At 43.7% G+C, this 14,887-nt stretch overlaps 1 protein-coding gene and 1 pseudogene across 1 annotated transcript in view; one reads left to right on the top strand and one right to left on the bottom strand.

Moving 5' to 3' along the window:
* Positions 1–7,421: 7,421 nt before the first annotated feature.
* Positions 7,422–7,722, bottom strand: LOC138847762 (phosphatidylinositol N-acetylglucosaminyltransferase subunit Y-like; annotated as a pseudogene).
* A 117-nt stretch (positions 7,723–7,839) lies between these two features.
* Positions 7,840–14,887, top strand: part of LOC127482645 (vomeronasal type-2 receptor 116-like) — a 52,877-nt gene continuing 45,829 nt past the window's right edge. Inside the window, exon 1 of the mRNA XM_070067590.1 lies at positions 7,840–7,998. Within this exon, the coding sequence (XP_069923691.1) occupies positions 7,840–7,998 (159 nt within the window). The remainder of the gene's footprint in view (positions 7,999–14,887) is intronic.

Consider the following 14,887-nt stretch of genomic DNA (forward strand, 5'->3'; position numbering starts at 1 on the left):
TGGGGTGCCTGCCATTGAATTCCTGGATCTGCCTCCTGGGCCTTGAGTCTCAGTGCAGCTGAGAGCACTCACAGTAGGAATGTCTATCCCTCTCAGAAGGCACTTGCATTAGTCCATTTTCTGTTGCTATAACAAAATACCTGGGTAGTTTAGACAGAAAAGGAAAGAGGGTGATTTAGCTCATGGTTTTGGAGGCTGAAAGTGCAAGACTGGGAGGCCCCGTGGGTTCTGCCTCTGGTGAGGGCCCCTTGGCTGCACCACATCCTAGTGGATGACATCATGGTGGGAGTGTGTGAGAAGGATCATAAGACCATACAGGAAGCCAGAGACTGAGCTGGGGAAGGGGCTGTCTTGGTCTCTGTAGCAACTCATTCTTGCAGGAACCAATGCAGTCCACAAGAGGAGTGTCAGTTTCTTCTGTGAGTGATGCCACCATTGACATGACTACAGCCTCTTTAAGGCCCCAGCACCACACTGGGGACCCAAGTCCCAAGACACAAGCTCTTGTGGGGGATAAACAATGTCCAAACCAAGGGGCATGGATTATGGAGAACAAAAATGTATGTGCAGATTTAAAAAAAATATTTTGCATCAAAATAAACAATTTTAAATTCCATTTTCTCCTGAACCTATTGAGGTACCTTCATGTAGTAGGTACAATAAAATATAGTCAATGTGAAACTGTAATAAGACAAAAGAAGTGTGGGAACCTGCATTTTAATGATCTACCTTGATCTCAGTGACTGCAACTGGTTCAGGACATAGGAGTTTAAGGCTGCTTCCATTTGGTCTCTGTCTGTAAAGGGGGTTGACATTGGTCACTCCATAATATGCCATTTTGGCATATGGCTTACTTTGAGTTAAAGATACTTTTAAAAATAGCAGGTGTTGGCACTCTTCTTCCTGAGAGCAGGAAATGGAACCCCCTGGCAGGGGTCCTCCTGGTGCCTTGCTGACATCAGAGATGGGAAATGAAGGCCAAAGGAACTTGGTACACTTTTTTTTTCAAATTCATTTATTTACTTGAAAAAGTTAGAGTAGGAGAGGCAAAGAGAGAGAGAGAGGGAGGGAAAGGTCTTCCATCCGCATGCCTGTGTACTTGAAATTCATGACTTTTGTTATATATACCTTATACTTCAGTTAAAAGAGTTTCAAGTGAAAGAAAGCTATGCCAGGCAAATGGTAAGTACTCAATGAATTTAATTTGCCACCAGCACCAGCATTATCATCATCACCATCATTGGTATTATTTTCACCATTACCATTGCCATCATGATCATTGTCAGTAGCAGCATCACCTTCATCATCATTGTCATCACCATCACCATTATCATTATCATTATCATTATCATCATCATGTCATCACTGTCACTGACATAACCATCATCATTCTTTAAAGACTGATTTCTTTGAAAGAGTGATGGGGTTGGGGAGAGAGACAAAGAGAGCTTCCATCTGCTAGTTCACTCATCAAATGCCACAACAGCAAGCTGAAGCCAGGAGCCCAGATGTTCTCCCACATGGGGCCATTACCTGCTGCCTCCTAGAGTGCATTAGCAGGAAGCTGCATAGGAAATGGTGGAGCCAGGGTTTGAACCAGGCACTCTGACATGGCATATGGCCATTCTAAGCAGTATCTTAACTGCTGAGCCAAATGTTCACCTAATCTAATTTTATTTTCAACAAACTTTTTGAAGTACCCTCACATAACACCTGGTCTTGGCAGATGGGAGTGAAAGATTATCCCAGTGGCCTTTCAAATCAATCCTGTGGATTGTCTATGGAAAAGGCAATCACCAGGGCACTACAACAGTCCCCAAGGCCAGAGGCAGCCTATCCCCATCCCCACCCCACCCTCCACCCCCACCCACTCCCACCTCCACCCCTGCCAAAAGCTGGTGAGAGGCTATTTTCCTCATTCTTATCACAACAAGGAAAAGAATTCTGGTGACAACTTGATCAAGCTTGGGGGAGGGTTCTTCAGCAGTTGAGACTTAAGATGAAACCACAGTCCTTATTGGTTCCAGGCTTCTGAGAGCCCAAGACCCAGCTAAGTTGTGCCCAGGTTTCCAGTTCTCAGAAACGGCAAGATAATTAAGTGTGTGCATTGTTTTAAGCCATCAATTGCGTGCATCAACAATAGAAAACAGCATAGTGGCCTGATGTGTGGCACTGTGGTGTGAGGAGTTATCTCTTGTATCTTTCCTGTTCATCAATAACATCGACATTGTCCCTGCTGTCTTAGTCAAAGGCACCTCCACCTGTATTCTTCCTCTCCCTGAAGAGTGACCCAGAGGTGCAGGATGCTCCTTATGCATACCTGAGCTCTTCCAGATGAAGACAAAAAAAATTCCTGGAGAGACATGACGCATCTGGAAGCTGATGTTGTAGCGCCACCTCGTGGTTTCAGTAAATTATGTTTTTCTAAGAAATTTTATTTTTCCAAGTTCGGATCCTGGAGTTCAAAATAATTTCTCTTCATCTTTTTTAGCCTTTGAAGTTACATTCAAATGTTCATTTTTTGCTTTTGGTCATGTTTTTCTTCCCTAATCACTATCCTAGAAGTTTTTCAGAACTAACTTTCATCTTTGTTGATTTTTTTTTTATCTTTGGTTTTAAAAAAGGGGTTTACTTACTTATTTGAAAGGCAGAGTGGCACAGAGACAGGAGAGATGGAGACAGAGAGAGATAGACACACAGAGAGAGGTATCTTGCATCCACAGGTTCACTCCTCCAGGTGGCTGCAACAGCCCCAGATGAGCTAAGCTAAAGCCAGAAGCCAGGAACTCCATCTCCCACATGGGTGGCAGGGGCTCAAGTGCTTGGGCCATCCTCTTTCACCTTCTCAGGTGCATTATCAGTGAGCTGGACCAGAACCAGAATAGCCAGAACTGGAGCAGCATCCTGCCACAGAATGTAGGTGTTGCAGCGGCAGCTTTAGCTGCTCTGCCTTTGTTATAAATTTCGTCATTTTGTGCTCTTGGCTATATTCTCTAGTCTAGTGGAGTCGGGTGTAGTGTGTTTTCTGTTTGTACTTTTTGAGGCTGGTTATTGTTTGTTTTTAACCTTTTTATTTTCTTTTTGAAGATTGATATTATTTATTTGAAAGAGTTACAGAGAGAGGTAGAGACACAGAGAGAGGTCTTCCATCTGCTGGTTCACTCCCCAGATGGCTGTAACAGCCCAGCCAGAGCTGTGCCGATCTGAAGCCAGGAGCCAGGAGCTTATTGCAGGTCTCCCACATGGATACAGAGGCCCAAGGACTTGGGCCATCTTCCACTGTTTTTCCAGGCCATAGCAGAAAGCTGGATCAGAAGAGGAGGAGCCGGGACAAGGACCAGTGCCTTATGGGATGCTGGCACTTCAGGCCAGGACTTTAACCCACTGTGCCATAGCACCAGCCCCAATCTTTTTCTTTTCAATTCTGGTCTACTCCTGTATGACTATGGAAAATAAATAAGACAGATAGCATGTTAGAAGGAGATGTGTGCTGTAGAGAAAAGTAAGGAGCAAGTAGATAAGGAAGGTATTTGTCAGCTCAGGTATTTGCCACTGATGGGGTGGTTTGAACAGCAGAAATCCATTTTCTTGCAGCCCTGGAGGACAGAAATGCAAGCACCAGGTGCTGGCTGATTCCATTCCTCATGAAGATTCTCTTCCTAATACATCACGTCTTCACAATCTTGTTTAACTTTAAGTACATCCACCCAGGGAGGATCTCCAAATGCAAAAAATCCACAGGAATACTGGGATGAAAAGGTGGCATACATGTTCCACGTGCCCTGGGGTGCCCTCGTAGAGGCACCCTGGAGGTTAGGACTTCCAGATGTGAATTAGAGGGGCACACGGCATTCACCACAGGGAATGTGGAGGGAGCTCAATCACAGAAACACTAACAGTGGGAAGAAGGGGTTGAGGTGAGCCCATGGACGTTTGTTTGTTTCTTCTTTCCTTGTAAAAGATTTATTTATTTGAAAGGCAAAGTTACACAGAGAGAGGAAGAGATAGAGATATTGATCTTCCATCTGCTGGGTCACTTCCCAAATGGCCACAATGGCCAGGGCTGAGCCAGGCTGAAGTGAGAAGCCAGGAGATTCTTCCAGGTCTCCCAGGTGGGTGGTGGGACCCAAGCATTTGGATCATTTTCTCCTGCTTCCCCAGGCCATTAGAAGGGAGCTGGATTGGAAGTAGAGCAGCTGGGACTTGAACTGGTACCCATAAGGGATGCTGGAGTCACAGGCCGTGGCTTTACCTACTATACCACAGCACTGGCCCTCCATAAATATTTTTGATAGAAGAGCATTCCCAACAGGAATTTCAAGTACAAACAGATGTCTGGATGTGTGTGTCTCTTGGTTTGTTCAAGGAGAGGTAAAGAGATGGGGAGAAGTGTGAGAAGCCATAGACCAGTGGGGAGTGCGAATCCCAGACTGGGAAATGGAAGGTGTCACTGGCAAGCCTAACATGGCTTTGACATAGAACGAAATGTAATTTACATGCTTTAAAAGAACCCCTTGGTGTGCTGTGCTGAGAACAGTCTGAAGAGAGGCAAAGGGGGAAGTTTGGAGGCTCTTGGGATATTTGGGATGATCTCAGTGACAGAGGATGGTAGTTGGAAGAAGATGGTAAATGGTGGTAGTCGGCAGAGGCAGGAATCCAGGAGTATTACTTAAATAAAAAATCTAAAATTACTATATTTTTTGACAGGCAGAGCTAGAAAGTGAGAGAGAGTATGATGAGAGAAAGGTCTTCCTTTCCATTGGTTCATCCACCAAATGGCCACCACGGCCGGCGTGCTGCGGCGATCCAAAGCCAGGAGCCAGGTGCTTCCTCCTGGTCTCCCATGTGGGTGCAGGGCCCAAGCACTTGGGCCATCCTCCACTGCCTTCCCAGGCCACAGCAGAGAGCTGGACTGGAAGAGGAGCTATCGGGACAGAATCCGGCACCCCAACTGGGACTAGAACCCGGGGTGCCGGTGCCGCAGGTGGAGAATCAGCCAAGTGAGCAGCAGTGCCAGCCTAAAATTACTTTATTTTAAAGAATGTTTATTTTCTTTTTTCTCTTTTCTAGCAAGGTTTATTTTCCTCTACTTGAAGGAGAAAGAGACTGAGAGCAACACACACACACACACACACACACAGAGAGAGAGAGAGAGAGAGAGAGAGAGAGAATAACTCCCACCTTCTGATTTACTCTCCAAATGCCTGCAACAACCAGAACTGGGTGAGGCAAACTGGGAGCAAGGAACTCCCTCCAGTTCTCCCATGTGGGCGGCAGGGGCCAAGCACTAGGGCCATCATTTGCTGCCTCACCAGATACATTAGCAGAAGGCTGCATTGGGAGTGAAGCTTGTGGGACTAGAACTGGCACTCTCCATATGGGATGCAGTTGTAATCAGTAGTGCAACCAGTTGCATCACAACATCTGCCCCTAAACGTATAATTCAATTATTCCATGAAAATTTTTTAAAAAAGATTTATTTATTTGAAAGGTAGAGTTACAGAGAGGCAGAGAAAGAGAGAGAGAGAGTGCTTGCGAAAGAGAGTCTTCCATCCACTGTTACACTCCCCAGAGGAACATTGGCCAGAGCTGGCCTGATCCGAAGCCAGGAGCCAGGATCTTCTTCCAGGTCTCTCACGTGGTTGCTGGGGCCCAAGGACTTGGGCCATCTTCCACTGCTTTCCCAGGCCATAGCGGGGAGCTAGATCAGAAGAGCAGCCTGGACTCAAACCAGCACCCATATGGGATGCCGGCACTGCATGCGGAGGCTCAGTCTACTATGTCCCAGTGCCGGTCCCTCACACCATGCCCTATTAAAGAGGATTTATTAAAGGGTAGTAGGAATCTGCTCATTGGCTGTGACTGGATTCACCTGTTTCTTGTCCAGTCATCTACTCCCTAAAATAGGAAAAAGTGACTTAACACTGTGCGCATTTCACTTCACGGTGACCCTAGACCCCATAAACACGTCTTGTTTCTGTTGACTTCTGAATGATTTCCACTTTATTCAGAATGTCGGAGACTTACCGGCCCCTCTGCAGTCTTTCCCAACCACGGAGCTATTGATAATTCTTCTTTGTGGAAGCCAGGAGCTGTCCTGCGCAGCTTCCCACAGCTGGTAACAATCAAAACATGTCTGCGTTGTGGGTGTGGGGGAAGAAAGGGCCCCACGAGGGTCAGTCACAAGCAAGCAGTGGCCCTGCCTCCCATCTGCTGCTCACCCACTGGACCCCTGGTGGCAGGTGAAATGCATGCATGGCGGTTGCATTTCCGGCCCTGGGAGGGCTGCCCTGCATTTCCGCTTCTGGCTAAAGTGAGTAGGCACACAGAGCTTCTGTTTCCGGTCTGGTGTGGGAGGTCCCAGATGGCAGTCTCTGTGGCAGAGTTCTGGCCTGAGGTGGTCTCTACAAGTTCCTACAGCCCCCAGCAGAGGTCTTCTGGTTTGTTCCTGAGTAGAGGAATGGGCTTGGCCTGCTTCAGAGGAGGACTGGGAGGTGGGGGGGGGGCTTCCAGGCAATACTGTGGTGAGCTGAGAATGCTAGGCCTGGGCCGTGATGCCAGACCCATTTCACTCCCTGGGCACTGAGCGGGAGCCTGCGTGTGAGCAACACCTGGCCCGGGGGTGTGGCTGACCACGTCTGTGTGGTGGGGGTCAGGGCCTGGGGTTGAGCTCTGGGGCTCAGAGGGCAAGACTGGAGAGGGAGGCCCATTCCACAGGTGGGGCTTTTCTCGGTCTAGGGTGGAGCTCTGGGAAGCACAGCAGCTCCAGGTGTGAATGGCTGCTCCTTGACCAGTGGCCAGCTCCTGCTTGTCGTCTTCCTTTGACACCTTCCCTTGCACACGTGTCAAGAATGGAGGTCCAGGAAGGTACGTGGCTGCTGACTTAAACTACGCTGATTCCCGAAGTCAATTTTGGGAAAATTGGCATGTTTTTCAAGTTAATTCTTCCTCTTTGAAAGTGGCATAGCTCTCCATGGGGTGGTTCTTTCTTCAGGCTATTAAAATTTTAATTATCATGAAATATTATGGGTTCTGTTTACTCCCAGACATTGCGTATACTTAGTTGCTTTTGTTTGCTTTCCTAGAAAACATGTTTCTTTAAGTACTGAACAGAATGGTTTCTCAACCTTTGTTTTTCATGACCATGACTGCTTTGAAAGTGAAGTCATTATTTCATAGAATTTTGTAAAATGTTCTTCAGATTGCTTTGATAGATAGAAGATTGGATTCAGGTTATACTTTTTTTTTATTTTTTAACCACAGTGTCAGAGAAATTGCATTGTGTTCTTCTCATTGCATCAAGATGAACATGATAATTGGTTTTCTCAATTAGTGATCTCAAGTATTTCTACCAAGTAGAACTTTCAGAGATGAATGCCCAACATGTCATGAATTTGTATACCACCTTGACTCTGGTTGCCTTAGCTAGGCCTGAAGAGTTTAATGCCCATCCAAGTCTAAAGGTGCAAGAACACATAGCCTGTTATGGGACATGGCAGGAACAAACTGTAGAAGCAGAGGCTGGTGGTACTGGGATACCCTGTGGGACATTTTCTTCCCCCTAAGTCCAGCTGGAGAAGTCAGGGGAATAAGGACTATCAGCATAAGAAGAGACAGAAACATTCTCTTGAACTTATTACCTGTCACCTTGTTTCAAAAGGAATATGGTATTGAGAAAATGTAGGTGTGTTTTTTAAAAAGTATAATCTATTGCTGCTCTGTTTTTTTTTATTTATTTTATTTTTTCGGTTGTCCTTGCTGCCTGTGGCATGATGTTAGGAATCCTGTCAGTAGTGGGATAGGCTTTTCTCAGCATTTCATTACTCATGTCATCGATTAATGCTTCATATCCGAGTGGCTTCTTGGAGAGGGGGCAATCAGAAACTCCAGCAGGGTTGTGTGGAAAAATGCTGGGCATCTGCCCTGCCCTTTCGCTCTGATCCACTGGGGGCCGTGACCTTGTCTCCTGCAGGCACCCCAGACACCCACAGCACTGAGGTAAGCATGCCATCTGCCACTCAGCATGGCCTGGCCACTGGCGACCACCCCTTGGTGCACCCTCCCTGCTGCTGCTTTTGGAGTTTATGTAGTATCAAATCACACTAGAGTCTTGTGTTAAGTTGCGTCTTACATTATGTGTCTGGTAAGAACTGATAAAACAACTGGAAACTATCCTGAATGTTCTTGGAACAGTTGAGGCAGCTGTTCTAATTTCAGATATAACAGACTTTAAGTCAGAAATGGTTGTAAGAAACCAGAAAGGTTATTTTATGTTGATGAATGTATCAGTTTATCAGAAGGAACAACTATGGAAATATTCTCAGTAAACCACCTTGCCTAGAAATAAGCAAATGTAGACATAATTGAAGGTGAAAAATCAGCAAATTCTACAAGAGTTGGAGACATCACAATGTTCATGGCAAATGGAACTATAAGAGAAAAATTAAAAAATATAAATATGAGCCGGCGCCGTGGCTCAATAGGCTAATCCTCCACCTTGTGGCGCCGGCACACTGGGTTCTAGTCCCGGTCGGGGCGCCGGATTCTGTCCCGGTTGCCCCCTTCCAGGCCAGCTCTCTGCTGTGGCCAGGGAGTGCAGTGGAGGATGGCCCAAGTGCTTGGGCCCTGCACCCCATGGGAGACCAGGAAAAGCACCTGGATCCTGGCTCCTGCCATCGGATCAGCGCGGTGCGCCCGCTGCAGTGGCGGCCATTGGAGGGTGAACCAACGGCAAAGGAAGACCTTTCTCTCTCTGTCTCTCTCTCTCACTGTCCACTCTGCCTGTCAAAAAAAAATATATAAATATGCTCTCTCAACATAAGCTCCATTAAGTTCAAGACACTTTTGTAAGTGATGTTAATAAGCATCTAATCCATCCTAAAAAACTAAGGGTTCTCTGGGATTGCTCTCTCCCTCTTTTTAAAACTATCTTCCTCTAGACTAGAGGAGTAAGGTGCCTCTCTATTATGCCATTAAAACTGCTGCTAACTTTTTGAATTGTCTTCATCTTTTTACCATGTCCTCAACCTTGCTTGGGTAGAAGACTTATTTAAGAGTAGGTAAAAGAACCTAAGGTTGTGATAAGTCTTCATACCACCAAATGTGACTGCACAAAATATGTAGGCCAATACTGAAATGAAATGTGTTTTATGAACTGTGGATTGTGTTTAATCCATTTCTGGGCTTCGGAGGCCATGTAGAGCACTTTATTCCATAAATTAACACATTAGGGCTGCAAGTACACTTGTTATATAAATGGCCTACAGAATTACCTAGGATAGTCCAAGTTATGCCTAGGATGGCATAAATCATTGCTTAGAGATGCTTAGTTGAACAAAGATTGAGGACTGAATGGTGCGTACAACTTCCAGGACAATGGAAGTAGTGTCTACAAAGAAGTGTGTGGTGTGTCAGTTCATAATCTACTTGTGTTTATAGTGTGTCAGTACATAAGAAGGATTCTTAGCATGCATGGCTAAGAGTTTCAAGACACATGGAGAGATATGTTTGGTATTTGTATGTCTGTGTTTTGAACTCTATGTATTCATTACCTTTGTTCATTTTATTCACTCAAGTGCTGCAAGACTAAATAGACCAGATTTAAAAACAATGGCTTAGGCCGGCGCCGCAGCTCACTAGGCTAATCCTCCGCCTAGCGGCGCCGGCACACCGGGTTCTAGTCCCGGTCGGGGCGCCGGATTCTGTCCCGGTTGCCCCTCTTCCAGGCCAGCCCTCTGCTGTGGCCAGGGAGTGCAGTGGAGGATGGCCCAGGTGCTTGGGCCCTGCACCCCATGGGAGACCAGGAAAAGCACCTGGCTCCTGGCTCCTGCCATCGGATCAGCGCGGTGCGCCGGCCGCAGCGCGCCGGCCGCGGCGGCCATTGGAGGGTGAACCAACGGCAAAGGAAGACCTTTCTCTCTGTCTCTCTCTCTCACTGTCCACTCTGCCTGTCAAAAAAAAAAAAAAAAAAAAAAAAAAAAAAAAAAAAAAAAAAAACAATGGCTTATTGAAACTGGATCTTTTTTAAAAATTCTTATTTAAGATACACAAATTACATGTATTTCATGTATACAGACTTAGGAACATAGTGATACTTCCTCTCCCACACTCCCTCCTGCCCAGGCCCCCACCCTTCATCCTCCTTCCTCTCTTATTCCTTCTTAATTTTTACAGTGATCTAATTTCATTTACTTTATACTCATAAGATTAACCCTACACTCAGAAAAGAGTTCAACAAATAGTAAGAAGAAAAACAACACTGTTCCTCAACAGTAGTGACAAGTGTTCTAAACAAACATTAAATCTCAAAATGACAATGTCACTCCTATACATTACATTTTTGGAGCTCTATTAGTTAACCACAAATCAGGGAAAACATGGTATTTGTCTTTTTGAAATGGGCTTATTTTACTAAGTATAATGGTTTCCCGGTGTATCTATTTTGTTGACAAAAGACAGGGCTTCATCCTTTTTATGGCTGGGTAGTGTTCTGCAGTGTATATGTCCCATAATTTCTTTATCCAGTCATCAGTTGATGGACATCTGGATCGATAACCTACCTTAGCTGAATTGAGCTGCAGTGAACATAGGGCACAGATAATTCTTTCATAGGCTGATTCCATTTCCCTTGGGTAAATTCCCAGGAGTGGGATACTGGGTTGTGTGCTATATCTGTTTTCAGCTTTCTGAGGTATTTCCATACTGTCTTTCACAATGGATATACCAGCAGTTTACATTCCCACCAATGGTAGATTATGGTATATTTTCCTCCACATCCTTGCCAGCATTTATTGTTTGTTGATTTCTGTATGAAAGCCATTCTAAGTGGGGTGAGGTGAAACCTCATTGTGGTTTTGATTTGCATTTCCCTGATGGCTAGTGATCCTGAGCATTTTTTCATGCATCTGTTGTCCATTTGAATTTTCTCTTTGGAAAAATGCGTGTTGAAATCCTTTGCTTATTTCTTAACTGAATTGTTTGCTTTGTTGTTGTGGAGTTTCTTGAGCTCTTTATAGATCCTGGATATTAATCTTTTATCAATTTTATAGTTCTGTCAGTTGCCTTTTCACTTTGCCAAGTGTTTCTTTTGCAGAGCAGAGGCTTCTCAGCTTGATGTATGTAATCCTGTTTGTCAATTTTGGCTTTGATTGCCTTGCTTCTGGGGTCTTTTCCAAGATATTTTTTTTGCCTGTGCCAGTGTCTTTCAGAGTTTCCCCAATCAAACTTGATCTTTTAACAGGCAGTTAATCAGAATATATATATATAAGAAATACCACAGAGTACACAGACAGCATGTGAAAAGTGGGTTTACTACTAAATTGAAGGGTTCACACTATATCTGATTTGAGGAGTGTATTCAGATCTCTCTGTTGATATCCAGTATTGAAGTGGAAGTATACCTCTTTGAATGCAATAGGCCATTCTATCATGCCTTCTTTGATGAGTAAGCTTGCTTATACGAACTCTTAGGGGAATTCTCTCCAACTTTAACCTTAAAATCAAGACCAACTGGGGAATTTAAAACATTCTGGATATCATATTTTGACATGTGTTTTCTTGTTCATCTAAGGAGATGTGGTCCCCAGTGCTGTTTGTAAATTGGAGTTTCCTTATGAATGGATGGAGCTAGAAGGCAGGCATAATTCAGAAATGAGGAATACATTCAAATAACTGATTGAAAATTCATATGTAATAATCTTATTTTTTTCCTCCTGACTCCGAGGTTTTCTTTTTGCCAGAGACTTACTTTACTTTGGATGGTCATCATCTCATGGCCTCAAATAAGATCTCTTCTCATGAAAACTCTGCAGGAATACTTGAATCTAACCAGAAATATTCTGGGTTATTGTAGAGAAGGTGGCTGAGGCTTGGGCTGTGCTGCAATCCTGGCTAGTTGGGTCTCTTTGGGTCTTCTTGGAACCTTACATGTGTACTTCTAAAGAGAGTTAACATAGATCATATGTTTAATTTCTTTTTTTAAATATTTTTATTTGAAAGTCAGAGATACACAGAGTGAGAAGGAGAGTCAAAAAGAGAGACAGAGGTCTTCTATTGGTAGGTTCACCCCCCCATTTGGCCACAATAGCCAGAGCTGCACCAGTCCAAAGCCAGGAGCCTCCTCCATGTCTTCCCACATTGGTGCAGGAGCCCAAGAACTTGGGCCATCTTCTACTGATTTCTCAGGCCACATCAGAGAGCTGGGTTGGAATAGAAGCAGCTAAGACTAGAACTGGTGCCCATATGGGATGCTGGCACTGCAGGCAATGGCTTTACCCCATATGCCAGAGTGCCAGACCCTGCTTAATTTCTTGATTTTGGTGATGATATCATGAGTGTATGGATATGTCTAGACTCATCAAAAGTGTGTAATTTTTGATATATCAGGCATGCCTTAATAAATTTAAAAAGGGTGAGAACTCCCCACCCCAGACTTTTCTTCAGGTAACAGTGTGATTCTTTCGGAGATAATGTAGGGAGCAATCTGTGCTCAAACTTAAAAATTCAAGACCATTGATTCTAAAGAGATTTTAAGTAGAGTTTTCTCACCCTTGACCTTCTGGGGCCATGACAGTCAGTTGTGGGAAATAATCAATCTGTTATTCTCTAAGAAGTGTTAGCTTAGAATATAGCTATCTGTAATAATGAAAGCATTCTAAATAAGATATCATCACATCATTGAAACCATCCTGGGAAAATCACCTACTTGGTAAATGTCAACTCTAAGCAATTATTAAATAGGGTAGTGAGTGTCATTGTTGTGAGAAAAAATAAAATTAGATGGTGAATTATACTTTGTAGCATTAACACATGTAGCCTTTTTTATGATTAAATGTTAATGATTTATTCAACAAATTTCGTTAATGTGCTCCTTGAATGAGAACAGGAGTTCATAAATATATTCTGTGAATGGCTTATATATTCTGAAAACTCAATTAACATTCAGATAAATTTATATATATTCACAAAACCCACGGAGGGTGTATGAGCTTATATACATCGACAGTGGTCTCATTTATAAAGGTGTGATGTGGTCCATGCTCCAATTATGTTTTCTGGTTTTGGGTGAATACTGATGTCTTTCAGATTTAATTTATTTGAGATGTAGAGTTACAGACAGAGAGAGTGAGAGACAGAGAGAAAGATCTTCCATGCACAGGTTCACTACCCAAATAGCCACAATGACTGGAGCTGGGCTGATCTGAAGCCAGAAGCCTGGAGCTGCTTCCAGCTCTCCCATGTAGGTGCAAGGGCCCAAGCACTTGGGCCATCTTCCACTGCTTTCCCAGGCCATAGGAGAGAGCTGGATCAAAGGAGGAGCAGCCAGGACTAGAGCTGGCATCCATATGGGATGCTGGCACTGCAGGCGAGGATTAACCTACTTTGCCAGAGTGCCAGCCCAATACTCATGTCTTTAAACACTGCATTTCCCATAGCCATTTTAGGACATTACTTGGAATCTATTTCTGTTTTACCAGAAGTCTTCAGGATGTAGGCCATAACATAGGCATTATTATGGAGGAAATTTTGCTGTAAGATACAGTCATTATGTCCATATTTGCTGACATTAAAAATATTTCAAGGGAAAATACAGATTTGACCAACTTGTAATTACCATTATTTGCCCTGAATTGTTTTGGACATTTTTACACAATTTTGTCCTACTTGATGAATGTCCTGCTATACAGTTTGTAATTAAATAGTTAAAAATGGGTGCTTCAGTGGCAAACTTCTCCCAATACTGATAGTGTTTAAAGACATATCTTTAAATATGGGAAGAACCCATCTTTCCTTCCTTTTCAAAGGCTTGAATAGTATCCTGTTGTCTGTCTAGACCATCCTTCACATATCCATTCTTTGTAGACATTTAGGTTGATTCCATATCTTTGCTATTGTGCATCATTTGGCAGTGAAAACAAAAGTGCAGAAAGATGGGGAAGAACCCATCTTTCATTTTGCCTGATCCTGCTTATCTTGAGATGAAAACCGGGTCATGGTGTTGTACCTCAATAAAAATACCTGTAGATGCTACCAGGTGCTTAATTCATATCCTGCTTCTAGAGGAGATTTACCTGCCAGGGAAGAAGCACAATCTAGTCTACATTTCATGGAGATCCCATTTCTACTTCTCTCCCAAAGTGTTTCATGGAGAGCATGAGCCACTGCATACATGACATTGTAGATGAAATAGATGGAGTCTGATAAGGTCAGCAAGTTAATGTTTCCTGGAAAAATCTCTAGGGAAGCATTTGGTGGGACTCCAGTTTTTCCACATAGCAACCCATCAAGTGAGCAGCCAAAAATATGAATCCACAATTAACTGAAGTAAAAGTCTTATGGGTATTGGGAGGGGTTTACTGTTTTGAGAAGGTGTCTGAGACCAAGGACTTCCTCCTTGTGGTGCGAAGAGTACAGCATGTGGTTCATCTCATACACACATTGTAACTAAGTGTACTGATAATGTTGTCCACCAGTTATCTTGAAGTTATTTCTTCTGTTTAACTGAACTTTTGCATTGCTTTACCAACATCTCCCCATTTCCCTACCATCCAGCCCCTGGTAAGCAATATTTTACTCTTGGTTTTGGTGAGTTTGCCTTTTTAATAATCTGCATGGGTATGACATCAGACAGTATTTGTCTTTCTGTACTTGGCTTTCTCAGCAAATGTAATGTCTTCCATATTCATCCATGCTGCCAAAAATGGCAAGATTTCCTTCCTTTTCAAAGGCTTGAATAATATCCTGTTGTCTCTCCAGACCACCCTTTCTTCACACATCCATCTCTTTGTAGACATTTAGGTTCATTCCATATCTTGGCTATTGTGAATCATCCAGCAGTGAAAATGAAAGTGCAGAAATTGCTTAGGTATACTGATGTCTTATCATTTGG

This window comes from Oryctolagus cuniculus (genome assembly GCF_964237555.1).
Source record: "Oryctolagus cuniculus chromosome 16 unlocalized genomic scaffold, mOryCun1.1 SUPER_16_unloc_1, whole genome shotgun sequence".
Classification (NCBI taxonomy): Eukaryota; Metazoa; Chordata; class Mammalia; order Lagomorpha; family Leporidae; genus Oryctolagus; species Oryctolagus cuniculus.